General features: G+C 36.3%; 1 protein-coding gene across 20 annotated transcripts in view; it reads right to left on the bottom strand.

Moving 5' to 3' along the window:
• GPHN (gephyrin) overlaps positions 1-16,665 on the bottom strand; it is a 275,721-nt gene that overhangs the window by 100,344 nt on the left and 158,712 nt on the right. For all 20 annotated transcript variants that reach the window (XM_053980254.1, XM_053980258.1, XM_053980257.1 and 17 more), the window contains 2 exons: positions 5,906-6,000; positions 3,643-3,709 (listed from right to left, as the gene is read on the bottom strand). In XM_053980254.1, coding sequence (XP_053836229.1) covers positions 3,643-3,709; positions 5,906-6,000 — 162 coding nt within the window. The remainder of the gene's footprint in view (positions 1-3,642; positions 3,710-5,905; positions 6,001-16,665) is intronic.

The following is a 16,665-nucleotide window of genomic DNA, read 5'->3' as shown; positions in this document are numbered from 1 at the left end:
TTTATATAATTATATCCTTTTTTATTCATGGACTTATTCTACATACTGGAAGAATAACAAACTACACTGATGTCATTATAATGCCATGTAACTCAAAAAAAATTTCATAAACAAGGTATTTTTCAAACCTCTCCTTGTTCTATAATCAAACAATCAGAAAGGTTATTTTATATGGCTGGAGAAAGCAAAACTGCAGAAGCTGTGCAATTGCTCTTGCTCCATAATGGGCATACATATAACTACCATGTATAGCTAGCTACCTGTGCTGCTGAAATATGCTGGTCCTTCATCAAATCAAAGCAGAACCTTAGGACGTAATGTGCTGCAGCTGCCTGCTCTGATCAGGGCCCGTATGAAACTCAGGCTTCTTAAGGCTTATACAGTAAAGTCTTGAAAAACAATCCAACAACAGAGACTCCACAACCCTTCCTGGCAACATGCTTTAATGCTTAATTACCCTCAAAGTGTTTGCGGTTTGTTTCAGTTTTGTTTCGGTTTTCCATTTCTTTTCTTTTTAATCTGGAAGCTACCTCATTCAATTTGTGACTATTGTCTCTCATTGTTCTCCCAGGCATTGCAAGGAAGTTTTCTTATGTCTTTTGAGGAGACTGCATATAAACATTTAAGTATTGGAAAATGATGGCAGGGTCACAAGAAATAATTGCCATGGCAATGCAGTCAGGAACACACAGGTTGATAGACAAAGCTGTCACTACTCCTTTTGTTGTCCTTCAGTTGTGTTTCAAGCACAGGAAGATTTAAAAAAATATATTCCAATATTTTAGAATATCCAGAAAATAAATAACAATAATAAGTTAATAAATAGATAATGAAATAAATATTTTCAATAAATAAACATAACTACGTAAACAAAATAATTAGCAAAGAATCCATCAGAAATTACTGGAGTTTATATATCCCACTTTGCAAGTAAAACATGACTCACAGGCATTGTATTTCTTCAAAGCTTCTAAATAAGAGCACATCTTTCAGTTGCTTCTTTAAGAGTAATGAATGATAAGTCAGACTACCTTATAGATTTATAAATTCTTTAAGCATTCAAGTTGGTAGTGCAAACAGCTGGAGTAAACCAGATGAGTACAAATGATGTATATAATGAATGTATATTAAAACATATTTCTAAAGAAAATGAAGATCATGACATAATGTAACTGCAAATTGCAGAGTTATTGTGCCTTCACAGTATTATTTTTAAAATGTTTAAAATAATGAAGCAGACAACATCTTTACTTTAGCAAAGAAGCAGATCTCAAGTAAGTGAGAAAAAAGAACAACAATCTCTGAACTGACCAATAACTGTAATAATTGACTAACCAGGGAAGCACGTTCCCCACTCCAGCACTGAATAAAGCCTTGCTGGCTTGAGTGTTAATGTACAGATTCCCAGTAAGTCCTCCAAAAGCTCATGTTACACATGAAACTCATTGTTTTAGGAAATTGTTACTACAATTATAAAATGTCAAAGACTTAATAAACATCTGGTCATTTCACACTTTGCCCTCTTCCATAACATTAACTATCTTATTCAAGACTTAAAAAAAAAAAAAAAAACAACAAAAAACCCCCACAAAAATAGAAGATTTCTACAGATCTGGATTCAGTGGTACATGCCACACAAATGTTCTTGGGTGAAAACATGTTTGGCATGTAGTCCATTTTTGAGGTGAAGCATTTACACTGCTGTCGTTTTCCATTAATATTTTATTAAAAAAATATGTATACTGCTGCAATTTCATTGTTTTATATAAGCTTTTAATATGATCGTAAATTGGAAAGGAAATTAGCAAGTGGTAAAGTAGAAAAATGAGGGAAATTCCTGGTGACAATCTGTCATTTTTTGGTTCTTGAGATTCAGCCTTTTATGGGCCAATTTTCTCCACTCTTCATCTTAAAAGTCTTTGCTGAAATCTAAGACTTTACAAATGTCTCATACTAAAAGAAATCATGACAGGACAGAGTATCATCATGACAGGAACAAATATAAATCAGTTTATTAGAAGCTTGCATGTATGATGTAATCATACAGCTTTTTTCTTTTCCAGCAAAATTACCTTTTTATTACTTACCCTATATCAAACTACTGTTAAAATACTTAGTAATACTTTTTCATTTCTTTTCCTCATTCACTTTCTGCAATTTACCTTTCTTCAAAGTCTGATTGCCTCAGGACTGAAAATGACAATTTCTTCTGTGGGTTAGGAGTGCTCCTGAACACAATAAAAACTATTAGAGATTGTAGGCTATTTCATCTCTCTCCTAAATCAGCAAAAGAAGTATTTACTTGTGAAATAACCTTCTTACTGGTACATCACTTCTTTAAAATGGGGGGCCATTGCTATGTTAAATACATGTACATACTTATGATTTCCCACATATAACTGGAAGAATTTCAGGAAGGTACTCCCACCTCACCATCCTCCAATGCCTCTTGTGTGTTTTGAAGGCTTTTAAATATCCTTTGAATTACAGTCTCACTAGATTTCCAGAAACGCTGTAAGGAATCGTAGAACCACAGGAGTGCTCACACTGAGCCCTTGAACTGAAACATGTCAACAGTGTGTCTGAAAACCTATGGTGGCTGCTTAAGACCATAGTATTCAAAACATCTCCTCTTCAACTTCCAGGTGACAGCTCACATAAATGTTGTTTCTGTATCTCCAGACAGAAGTCTAAGAAACAGTGACTTCAGGGCTGTGCTGCTAAACACGTCAGTAGTGTCTGCTCCATCCTGGGTGCTACAGGCTCATCAGATGTGTACCAGGAGTGCATTTCTTAGAGGCCACAGGTAAAGACATTTATTAACAAGGCCAGACATAGTCTGAGCCCAGAAGAAATAGATTCTTGTGACTGATGGGGGACCTTCCTCAGCAGTTTCATATCAGGTTGTACAGATCATTATTCAGCTTAGCAGTATTTCTGTGGAGAAGATTGTTTTTCTAGCAGCCAACTATGAAGAAATTAGTGAAAGATCTAGTCTTACTAATACACACACACACACAAATACCTGCTGCAGTTTAATTCTCTTCTTCTCAGCTATAGAGTCAGACAGAAAGTATGAATAAAGACAAAAATTCTAAGTTCTCCATCCAAACAGAGCAAAATACGGGAAGAAAACAAACTTTATAAAGGGTGAAAAGTCTGATACACCCATATAGAGAAGATTCAAAAACATCGTCAAACTCTTAAAAATTATGTTCCCTTTCTTCCCTCTTGCTGATCAAAACTGCAAATGCTCCAGCAAGTTCTACCATATACTATGCATTCCTCTTCTGTGTGAAAAAGAATGATTTCTTGGAAGTTGGAGACAGCCCAGAGATAAGGTACAGCTAATTAGAGAAGAAAGGGAAAGTGTAAGAGATCATTAGACTCTTCATTAGCACTGCCTGCTCAAGTGAGTGCTCTCTTGCACTACATGTAATGCTGTCCTGGTCACACAGCACCTTCAATCACATTTGAGTTGTATGGTCCTTGGCTAAGAGTGATGGTGTGGTAACTTTACATGAACGTGCTTTTCAATTCACTTTTGTAAAATTTGTGATAGTGGGCACTTTCTACCGTTTGAAACAAGGAAAAGTGCTCATCATAGTTCCTTCCTAGCAGATCAGTAAGAACATTTCTTACCTGTGACCCTTTCTTGCTACCTGGAAGATTAATTATGAGAGTTTTCCCTCTGATTCCACACACAGGCCTGAAATGAAAGAAACACAGACTGAAATTCTTGCATGCAACTATCTCCACTATCAAAACAAAAGGAAAGCATTTAAGATAAATTCTATGATTTATCAGATTTTGTAAACTTAATTTCCAATATATTTGCTGATCATGTTTTCAAAAAAGAACTTGGGAGAAGCTGAGGTGAAAAAACATAAAACAGATTGATAGGGTCTAACATTAATTTGATATAAGCACTGGCTAGATTGCCATCTTTATTGAGATCTACGTAGCTCCCTTAATTCTACTGTTTACTTGTGCCCAATACATTATTTCATATAGTCCCTATTTAGTCATACACGTGGTTCTTTGCAGTGTAATTGACTGTGTCAAACATAATGTCCCTGGCCAGGTAAAAATACTAAGTTGTGCCTGTTGCATTAATTCAAATAGGTCCTTTCTATTTAAAGATTAAACTTCAGAAAAGCAGAGAAGGAAGTTACTCTCAGGTGAAAATTTATTTATGCAATTCATATATAATTCTTCCTAATAGTTTTCCCTACTCCCTCAAGAAAAGGCAAGACCAACCATCAAAGATGAAAGCTTTTTTTTTTTTTATTTCTTTTAGAAATTCATTTGGTGGTGATGTAAGGCTGAACACTCAAGTGCTGAATGTTTTCTGCTGACTAAAGTTTGACTATTCAATATTTTAGCTAAATATTAAAAAAAAAGGAAACTAAATTACAGAATTTTGGAATTTTGTCTTGAGGTTGTAAAGAGTGCTTCCATTGTTTACAAAAGCCAAGGTGAAAAACCCAGGATATAAGGATAGGAAAAATGTAAAAGGACAAAACTAAACCATGAAGATATGAAGGTTACAATTCAGATAAACTGTATGACATTCTCTTTATTGAATTAAAACTTGAGCTATAAGCAAAGACAGAACAGAAAATAAAATAATTTCCAGTTATGGCATTAGCAAAAATTTTGAGCCAAAGGACATGGCTTGTTGGGTAGCCAACTTCCCTGGATTTCTCCTTATGCAAATAGTTCTCAGTGATTAATGTCATTTATTGGTTGCATGGCATTTTTTAGCAGGGTAACAAGTATTTCCATGACAGCTGGCACAATGCTCACAAGTAAATAGCACAGAGAGTGTCTTTGTGCCACTAAATGAACTTTTGATATCACACTCAAGCCAGCCCAAAGTGTTATTTTCAAATGGCAGTTTGAGTATTACCCCACTCCTAGCCTCATATTGCCTTTTTCACACTATGTATCCCTAGTTTAGAAAGAATTCCAGCTAAGGAATCTCTACTGCAGCACAGAGATGAGCCTGAATTAAAGAAATATGTTCATTTACTCCTGTTGTAGTAGTCAAGCTTACAGAGTACAAACTCAATCCAGCAGATCCCATACGTGGGTTACAGTTTATGGCAGACTTAAAGGAAATAAGAACTGTCCACAGAGGGATAAAAAAGGAATAGTGTAATTGTGTTTGGCAGACAACTCCTTTAGTAGTCATCTTCTTGGCTCTTCTACTCTGCTTTAAATATTTTTGGAGCATTATAAGCTAAATGTCCGGTACAACCAACCAATAATCAAAAAAGGACTAAACCAACAGCACGAAATTCAAATTTCAGCTGTCAATAATCAGACCTAGTGGCTCAAGAGAGAAATGGAGCTGCCAAAAATTCCCAAGAGGGCATCTAAAAGTAAGTAAAAGTGCTTAAGAACTGCATGGCTGGCAAAACTATTGACTGTGCTTTCAAGAAAACCACACGGATTGTGCATGTATTCCAGGGACTTTGAGAGATAAATCAACAGTATTCCTCCAGATCTAGGGTCGTACAAAACATTTGTCTTTATCAAAGGGATATTTTTGCCAAACAAAGCATTTTAATACTTCATGAACAACATACAAAAAATTCTTCACTCACCACCCAAACACCACAGATCTAGAATGAAAAGACAGCTCTATAAGAGTGTACATCAATATTACAAATAACCTGGCACAGAAAACACAGGATGATACATTCTCTAAGAGAGACAACAAAGGGAATTTAATGGGACAATGCAATTACCATTATTTGAATTTGGCACCTTGACTGAAGGTAAGACTTCTAGTCTTGCTAACAATGGTAGTCTTCAATGATTTGTGCACAGCCATTGGATAACAATGAGTAATTCTATGGAAAGAGTTCACCTCATATTTTGAAGGAAGTAGTCTTACCTAGAGAGCATGCCCAGAGGTGTAACATTAAGTGATCCCATCAGCATTGCCAGGGCCATCCCTGGGGCTTCTCGCTCTATTACTTCTTTAGTGGCCTGCAATCAAAGATTAAATAGCAAACTGAGTGAACAAGTAGAAGGATAAGACAAAAATGAAACCAGCTAAAAATTAAGTAGGAATATCTCCTCATTCTTTTTCTGACAAGAAATGTTGTTGCTAAATTCTCTACTGAAATATGCTGTAGAATTTTTGTTTGGTTGTGTAAAATAGGGAAAGTCAAGGAGTTGGGATGAAGGATTGTTAGCAGCACTGTGAAGATTCCTATAGAAAGTTATGAAAAGTCAGGACCCTATAAATACAAAAAAGTGTTAACCAACACCACAGAAATAACAACTATCTCAAACAGAAAGGAAAAACTGTTTGAGAATAAGCAAATAATGTAACTGCCTTCTCTTCCTCATCAATCTTGTGCATTTTCCTGTTGAGATTTTCCCAGGAATGAGAAGGATGAATCAGTCTGCGCAGAAGATAGAAAAAAAAGTTTGCAAAGGGAAGCCCATGTAGCAGGCAGGCAGGAAAACAGTAAAATGGTAATGATCATGGCCAGAGGCTGAGGCCTTCCCTTTTGATCATGTCAGCAAAACAGCAGTTCCAAACAGCCTGGTGGCTTTTATTCATAAGCAGTCCATACACAGTGGGCATTGAGAAGTCTGGAAGCAGAGTCTGAAAATTCTCGTCTTTTTATCCTTTTCCCAAACAGGGAATCAGATGGAAAATCACACACAACCTGACTTACTTCCTAACACAAATTTTCTCAAATGCACAATCTGTCCAGTCTCCCAACATCTAATTTTACTTAGGACACAACATCTTAAAGACAGGTTACAGCCCTATCCTCTCTTCTTTTCCCCCACAGTAGCTGCTGTTTAGTGGATCACATTGCTTCATGCTCTGAAACAAGATTCTAACTTATTAAGCACAACCAAATTGGTAGCAATGGTCATAACACTGTGAAATCCATGGTACAACATACAGCCAAACTACAATGCTTTGAAAGTACAACTATCAAAACAGAAATAGAAAAGAATGTCTTAAGTATAAGGACACCCTGAATAAGCTGAATTTTCTTTGCAGTTTGATATAGAAAAAAACCAGGCAAATTATTTTGTGGGAAAGATTCAATTATAAATCACATACTTCCACTTTTGTAAGCTCTTAGTTTACAAACAGAAAACTAAAGTCCTAGAGAAGGAAAATGACAGAATTAACCCAACAGCATCCCGTAAAGAAGGATGCTTACATGTAAGGGTGTTTACATGAAGCAATAAATAAAACAGAAAAAAAATACCCATCAAGAGTACAGATATTCAAATGGCCATATTCTCAGACATGATCACTAACTTTTGACATTTTTAAAGTCATATCAGAATATTAATTAATTAGAAATTAATATCAGTATTAGAAGACCTCAGACACTGCTACCATGTAAATCTTTGACTGCTTTATTAATAAGCAAACTTGTAATGTGCTCAGTTACGGGAAGCTGGAACTTTGGTTTATAATAAACCAAGCAAATTTAATTTAGTAGCTAACACCACAGTCTCCTGTATTTCAAGCATAGCACGCTGGGTTTTGGATCTGCCATCCTCTATGCAGAAACAGAAAAGTCATATGAATACAACCCGGTGACTGGTTCTACACAGGGAAAATAAGAAGTGTAGACAAAAATAAAACTCCTCCATGGAGAGAGATTATCTTAAGATACCTGCTGAGGTATGAAATCATCAATCACATAAAAAATTCTAAAGACATCCATAGACCTGATGATTTTTATAATATAGAAGATAAAGGCAGCAATGGTGAAGAGACACTTTGCTGACCATGAAAAGGTTAGTGAAACATGGAATTCTCTGTGTGTGCATACATAGCAAGTCTGTATCTATGCCTTTTCATTTCAGTTAATACCATGCTTCAAAGGTATTCAAAACTGTTTTTAAATATAAAGTGCATTTTGAGATTTATTTTCTGCCCTTGAGCACAGTGACACTTTGAAGATATTATTAGTTAAAATTCTAAGCAGGCTTCAAAGGTGGTACAAGATGCAAGACAGTCCAAGAACAATGATCCTGCAGCTCAGGGAGTCCTTCAATGAAATTCAAGTCCATTCTCCAACTTCACAAGAAAAATGACCTTCACAAAATGTCAGTGCTAGCAGGCAATGTGATTATTAAAAATGTATAGACTAAGCAACAAAATCTGAAAGGGCATGAAGTCCAGGCAGCAGTATGATTCTCATGTTGAGTTTCCAAAAATAGTTGTTTCAAAATATATAAGCCTATATTTATTACTGCAGATGGACTTCTACAAACAGGGAAATGTTTCCTGTTTTCATGTTTGCAGGCTGACTGGACTGGATGGATGTAAGCAAAAAAGCTATTGCTAAGTAAACCACTGTTACAGTGACATCTGCTCTTGAAATTAGCCACTGTATAGTCCACTTCTGGAATGTCCTCAAATAACATGACTTAACATATGCCCTAAACGGGAACTGAAATCACCATCACACTGGGAAGCACACTCTAAATTTGCTATACATATATATACATATATGAATGAAATCAACAATGCTGCCATCTGTAACAACTCTTTGTTTCACCTAACAAGGTACCAAAGTGCTGGTGGCCAGGTTTTCTCATACTTCTTTCAGTATTTTTTATTTGAAGGGAGGGTGGAAGAGAGACGTCAAATTTAGATTTTCATCTGTGTCCAGTTCAGGAGTTAACTGTTGGGTACTGACACCTGCCTCCATGGAAACTATTAAAGAATTAGTGACTCAGCACCTTCACATTTTACCAGTACTCTAGCAAGGCTGAATTAAGACTGTTCAACCTTGTTTCATGGGCATTTCTTTTGTTGGTAGTCTCACCATCAGCCAGCTGTTGCACACTGCAGGGGGCCATAGTGTTGGCAGAGGATGAATCACAAATCAAGGCTGTTGCCCTCGGCTCTCTTACAACAGCAGTGATGACACTGTTGGGCAGATGCAGGAAAAAATGATGATGTTTCGTTCAGAGTTGTCACACTGATGCCTTAATCAGGACGGAAGCTTTACACTGATTCTCGAACCTTAGGCTGATGACTTAGGTAGGTGGAAAATACTGGAGCAAAACTGCATAAAACACTGAAATGATACCAAATAGCATCCCCAGCTTCTGATGGACAAGCTGGTAGTGCAAAGAAAACAGGTCCATACAGGAGGGAGGTGGAAGAGAGGGGTTCCACAGAAACAGAAGTACTTGAAAGTAAAAGCCAGAGTTCAAGAGAAAGACAAATGTGGAAAGTCCAGCTTGGAAGTTTGCCAAGAAAGGCAAGGGTTGTAGTTTAGATAGGAGAAGGGAATGTGAGAAAAAGAAATCTAAAGTGGAAAGACAGAACTGCAGGAAATCCAAGCAGTAGGATTCTCAGAAGGGGAGAAATGAGAATAGTGTGAGGGCAAGTGAATGAAGCGAGTGGGATGGAAAACAGCGAGGAGGTTGGAACCTAAGGATTTTTAAGTTCCCTTCAAACCCAACCATTCAATGGTTCTACAAAGAAAGACTGCCCAAGGCAGCTTTGACAGAAAATAGATGAGGGAGAAACTCAGGAGAAGCAAAATGGGAAGACAAGACATGACAGAAGTGTCAGGACATGCGGGAGCCATGGAGAGAGACAATGGGATTGAAATAAAATGCTAGTTTCTACTCCAAAAAGGAGAAGTAGGGACAAACAATTTAATTATTTAGGATTTACTAAGGACATCTATGAGAGCAGTACCTCTTATATTTCATTGCTATATGAATAAATGCAATTGATTTTAAAGCACATTTTTGATTGTTTACAAAGTGCCTTTTTATTGGAGTTAGGGCATTATGTTCCCAAACCGACTGGTGTATTTTTAGATATCTTTGACGTAGTTGCGGTTGCTTAACAGATGGCTCACTGCCAAGTGGTTTCACAGAGTTCTCTGCTGCTTCACTGCCTTTCTTTGCTTCCAAAAATTGTTAGTTCAGCTTCTAACCTGTGGAAACCCTCCCAGACAGTTATTGGAGGACATATCTAATGCAGACTGATTTAATTAAAAGACCTAGGACTACTCTTCTGGAAATGGTCAGAAACTTCTTATCTTTGTCTTTCAGGTATTAAGCATAGCAAAGTTTGACCTCAATAGTAAGTAATAATCTGAGACATTTCATATACACTGCAGCTGGTTTTAGGCAGTAATATAGTTTTACTTCTTCAACTAAAATGCAAATGTGAGACTCAGAAATCATAATAAATTCAATTAAATTAAGATGACAGAGACTGCCTCTGTGGAAAATATTATTTCTGTTGAGCAATTTAAAATCTATGACTCTGCATAGTACATAATAGAGCTATAAATGCAAATTAATGGACAAATTTGCAGATAATTTATGTTTAACAGACTAGAGCATTAGCATCAGTAAGATTTAATTAACTATTTGAGCTTTCCACTGAAAGCTGAAATCTTGGAAGGGCTTTACCAAAGAAATACCTATATAACCTCTGCAACAGAGCTCACAGACAACAGAAGAGCAGAGAAAAACTAGAGAGATAGATCAGTCAAATATGCAACAAAAGCTTTGCTCACATCTGTCAACCAGTTGTGTAACAAGTGTGCACTTTAGGAATAAAAATTGCATCTCTCAGCCTGGAGATGAGATGCCTTCTTCAAAGTTATTCAGAATTCCTCTGCTGGAGGAATTTTTATTCACAAATCAGCTATTTCAGCTTATTGTCTACTTCCCTACTCTTATTTTGCAGGGAGAAAATAGAGCTTACATGGAGCTAGATTGATCAGAGCTTCTCACTAAAAAAAAACACTAATCTATTTCTTCTCCATGAACAATAAGAATTACAGGTTTCAGCAGTTGGTTTCTCTCAATATATTGGGAAGTTTTTTGGATAAAGATTTAAACTCATCTCAGTTTCACCAGTATGATGTCTTTTCTTGAATTCTTCCTGTTATTTGCCACCAATAACCTGTAGGGTGATATTCAGTGTCTTTTTTTTTATAAATGTAAGGCACGACAGGATTTGCAGTCTTTGATGTTTTCCAAAATCAAATTTCTTTGGCTAATTGCTCAGTTATCTTGACAAATGGATGAAACTGATCACATATATTATTGCTGCAAAACAACCAAAATCAAGTAAGTTTATAAAAATAAAATGCTAAAGTAAGGCTAAAGCAGTTGCTGTGTTTGGGCTCAGGATGACTGGCGGTGACTAGGCAGACATGGGGCCAGTGCTGACCCTGATACATGTGTTTGCTTCTGCTCATAAAGTGACCATCCAGCTTTGCCAAGTTTACTGTACAGTAAGACATTCATACTGAGACTGGTGAGTCCTTGTTGGGAGTTTTTGATGTTAAATGCAGCTATGTCTACACATAGACACATATAAGAGCACTCTCAGACTTTTGTAGATTTTTTTTTTTTTTTACATAAAAGAAAACAAAACACGTCTAATCCTATTAGAGTGCCTTACCTTACTGCCTTTCCCTCTTACCAGTGGTAAGTTTGATACATACTTCTCTGCTAAGTGACCTGATTCCATTTTGTTTTACCATTTCTTCTCCCAACTCAAATCTACAAACAGCCAAAGGTGAATGGGACCCTGATTAATGTAGTCATCTAAAACTGAACTCTACAAACTGGTGTATCTGCACATACTAATAACACATTTCCACTGACAAGAATTCTGTAGCACAAAAATGCTGCTTGAACTCTCACACATCTGCCATGACTTTGCTGCCAACCAGAACCTAAACATCACAGAATGACCCTACAAAATTTATTGGTGTGAGGAACAAAAATGTCACAGCAATAACTACTGTTAGATTAAATACAGACTCTGTTTTCTCTATTTCTCCTCATGTCCATGACTCCCTCTGTCTGCAAGTTGCCTCCTCTGAATTCTCTCCCTCCTTCCACTGGGACCCACCATGCCATTTATTGCAGCCTAATGCCTATGGCATGAGACCCAAGTGCCAAAGCTACTTCAGTGTCTGCCTTCTTTATAAACCACTCCCAGCAAACGAGTCTATCAGAGCGCTTCCACTGTGTAGATGACCACAAAAAGCAGGCAGCAAATAGAGGCACCTTTGACAACACTCAATGACTTATGCATTACCAAGCTATGAATATATTTGATTCCCAATAGCTGGACCCCAATGATAATTACTTTTGTAAACAAATTATTATTATTATCATCATCATCATCATCATCATCAAATAAAGTGTATATTAATTAATAATAAAGTTAATAAAAACCTTAGGGCTCATTGTAGCTTTCCTTAAAAGTCCTTGTTTTCTTCAACTAAAATCAAACTCATTAGAATATTTACTTAATAACACTCAGTTTCTCTTTTACTTACATCTTGCAAAACATTTGGGGGAAGATGCTTCACATTTTATACACTACAGAGAACCTGAAAATTAAAAGTAATATACTAGAAAAAACAACATTGTGGAATTTGTAAATTATTCTTCCACTTCTGCAGATCTAGATCTAAATTTTTAGCTAAACCTGATTGCATATGATTTATATAAACTTCATAGATCAGTGATTTGCTTGCCCCATTTGTGTAACTGAAGTGCTAATGAAATTCATGTAGCTGGGCATCTAACCATGCACATTTTCTAAATATTACTTCTAATATACTTTGTGGTAATAATACTTTTTTATTCCTGATTGCTAAACAAAGTTTTAAGATCTTAAATGTGTATAAAATATTTATGCCATAAAAACTGATCTTAATTTTATGATACTGCCTATCCCTATACATTGTCATAAACCCACTAGAACAATCATTTTTAGTAGCTGCTAAACAAACAAGACACTAAACACTTTTCTGCACTGTAAGGAATGCATTTAGGCTGTACAAAGTTGGACACAGCCCACCAGATGCAGCACATTACAGCTGTCTAAAGGGGTGTGTTAAGCCAGTGTCAAAAGGCAGAGTATTTGCAGTGGTGGGGAGGTCAGGAGCAGCTTGGTAAAACAACAGCTGGAAACAACCCCTGCACTTTGTACAAAGAAGGGCCAGGTGTCTGCTTCCTCTTTCAGCCCTCTTTCTATGTGCAAACTGCTGTGCTTCCCACTGCAGCTCCCTTTGTGCAAGGTCCAGCAAAAGTAGTATAGCTGAAGACTTCCTGGTAAAGACAATAAAACCATTCTGCTATTAAAAAAACACTGTTAAAATGTTATCTGTTAATAATTACTATTATTTTAAGTTTTCCCTCAGTTATTTCAGACTGCTTTGTATTAATCTAAAATAGGAAATCCAGCCCAACCTTTAAATAATTTTCTGAAATTTGAAGAAAGGAACAAAACACGAGAAGTCAAAAATTTTGTTCTCTGAAAAACAAACTCATGCAGCACAAATGAGAGAAATAAGCATGGGTATTTACACTATGCCAATAAGAATTCTACATGACTGAAGTGACAACATAATGAGCTTTAACTAACAGAATACCAGCTAGGGAGCAGTGTCTCATAAAAATATACCCTAGACAGTGTTTCTGGTTATGTGTACTATCTTCTAGGCTATATATCTATACCAAAGTGGAGTCAGGCTACATTCAGCTTCATTTCAAAACTAGTGCCAAACTTAGAATCTTCTATATGGGAAGAGTGGGTGTATTTGTGGTTCGGGGAAGTATACTCAGCAATTAATCAAAAGAGAAGTAAGAACCAGAAGTTTTAACTTGCAATTTCACTTCTATAAATAAATAATTTTGCAATGTTTTAGCTCTAGCACACTGGTTACTGAAGTTGAAATGTGAAATTCTTCTCTTTTGAGGATCTTGTCTGATGTTTCCTAACATTTGCTACCTTTTGCCAAGAACAAATACGGTATACGAAACACTTGCACTTCTGAAAATTCAGTCAAATTCTTCCACAGGTTAAGTAGCTGCTCCAAACACTTTCAGATCTCAAATCTTCAATGTTGAAGATTTAGTAAAAACAACACCTCCCAAAATACACCTTCTGCACTACAAAGGGCGGAGTAATGAGTGATAATTTTTCAGGAATACACCATAGCAACAGAAGAACTACAAAAGAATACTTTCTCTTAAGATTCTCTTACACAGTGTCTTTGCTCTGCAGGTAAATGATAAAGCATCTCTAATAACAGCAACTCTAAAGAACTTTTTCCATAACCTAAAAATTCATAGAAATTCTTCTTTTGTGACATCCAGTGATGCAATTCATGTGTTCAGAGTCTGAACAGTTGTCAGATTTTGCAAATGCAAATGACACTTTCATTAGAACTGAACAAGCAAACAGATTTTGAAAGCCAAAGTGACCTACTGTGCATTCTGTCAAATGATTTCCTATATAGGACTATTTTAACGTCTGGCACAAATCACATTTTTTACCTCTAAGATTCTCATGGAAACAATTGAATGAAAAGGTTCCTCAAACAGAAGATGAAAATTGTTTTGTTGAGACTGCTGTAGCACAGAGCACTAAAGTGGAAGGGAAAAGAATTCCTAATCTGTACTGAGTGAGGCATATTAAATATATCAAGTTTATCTTTTCCTCTGGAATTTTATTATTTAATTAATGGCTTACAGTAGTTTATAGTAATAGTTAACAATATATACATATAAAACCCCCACTGTAGAATATATTTTCTCTATTTCACTGTTCCTAAGATATTTACTATGCACATTTCCAAAACACCATTTTTTTCAGTTTTAGAAGTTGTTAAAACATCTTTCATGTGCTAGGTAAAACCAGTTGAATCATTTATTGACACTACTCAACTGCGACAGAACAGCGCTTTCACATTATTACAACTTTGCACTGTATAGACAAATTCTGCCAGTTTACTTCCCAGCCGCAGAACTCAGTTTTGAAACCCTCAAGGTTCCTATAATATATACACTTTTTCATTAATATAGATATAGCAACACAGATATATAAGCACCTCCCCTCACTTTTTTGCTGTGCTTGAAGTAGCAGATCATCAGAAAAATGCAGAAAAATCTTTTTGCTTTTTAATAAAATTCCCTCTGTATCCAAACTTCTTCAGCACACTGATTTTTACACTAGCAGTGTGTGAATGAATCACTGAGAAAAGGCAGTAGCTTTTAAGAAATGACAAGGCAAAAGAGATTCTTGGATAGGCACAGTGAACAAGTCAGTTCTTGCTCTGTGTACCCAAAATGTACACAGGACTCCTGCACTGAATGCTAAGCATCTCACTACCACAGCAGATGTGCTCACACTAAGTGTACAGCAACCACAAACATCACACCTCTAGGCAGACTAACTCAAGTGAAAAATCAGACAGTATTTCTGTATAAATTGTATGGCTGATACAAGACCATAATTCAGAATAACACAGAAATCAAACACACCCAAGGTTAGCTGCCCAACACTTTGTATCTGATGAAACAAAATACATCTTAAATAATCATCTTTTTTTAAAAGAAAATATAAAAATGAAAATAAACAAAAAGACAAAATATTTATAGGGAAAATATTAGACTGTCTAAACAGTGTAAAAGCTATTGAGAAAATCCCACAGTTCTAGCTAGATTGGAAAATCCATCTTTGTTAACCTGAAGTCAAAAGAAAATTCCACTTTCTCTTGCCTGCAAAGAATGATGATGATTTAACAGCAGCTTCTCATTAAGATTCTGCAGGAATAAGATCCCTAGGAGACAAACACATCTAAGAGAATTTTGTGCCCTTCTCTGTTCTTTTTCCAGGAATGCCCAATGCTGACAAGCAGAAATAAGTGAAATATGGATGAATTGTAAAAGAGTTTGAAAGACACCATAGTGTTAAGCCTTGTTCTTAATGGATGAATTCTGTATACCCCTGGATACCTAAACATTATTTGGTTTCAAAGGAAGAACTGGTCAGCTTATAGTAGGAAGTGACAATAACCCAATAACTTTTCACTCTTTAAAAGGGAGTTGTAGGCCAAAAATTCAGCCAAAATTGAAGGTGCAATGTGTAGGTTTCATTCAGCTTTGAAATCTGCAAAATCTGCCACTTGAACTTGATGATGATTAATTCTCTGGAATGAGTGATGTATGTGATTGCAACACTACACAAAACAAAGCTTATTTACTACTCACTCAGTCTATCTGCAAAAAGGTTGCAAGAAGAAAGCCTAATAAAGGTGTACAAATATTTATTGAAAGCAACCAATGAAGGTGAAAAAGATTGATTATTGTTGCTATGATGTTCCATGAGAGCAGTAAAGGCTGAATCAAACAAAAACTTAGGTGCAGTCTCAGATAAAATTCCCAAACAATTACATAAATCTGACTTCATTAAACGCCCAAATGAAGTGAAAGAAGCTCCAGCAAGTCATAGAATAGTCTGAGTTGGGAGGGATCTTTTAAAGGCCATTTAAATCCAATCTCCCCTGCAATAAGCAAGGATATCTTCAACTAGATCGAGCTGTTCACAGCCCCATTGAACCTGACCTTGAACACTTCCAGGGATGGGGCATTCATAGCTGCTCTGTGCAACCTGTGCTAGTGCCTCATCACCCCCACAGTACAGAATTTCTTCTTAATATTTAGATTCACCCTCCTTCAGTTTAAAATCATTCCTCCTTGTCCTATCACATCAGGCCTTGCTAAAAAGTTTGGTCCCATCATTTTATCCCTTTATCATCCCTTTAAGTCTTGAAAGAATGCAATAGGGCCTCCCTGGAGCCTTCTCTTCTCCAG

Source organism: Vidua macroura, chromosome 6 (assembly GCF_024509145.1).
Source record: "Vidua macroura isolate BioBank_ID:100142 chromosome 6, ASM2450914v1, whole genome shotgun sequence".
Taxonomy (NCBI): domain Eukaryota; kingdom Metazoa; phylum Chordata; class Aves; order Passeriformes; family Viduidae; genus Vidua; species Vidua macroura.
This window is presented reverse-complemented; position numbering and strand designations above follow the sequence as displayed.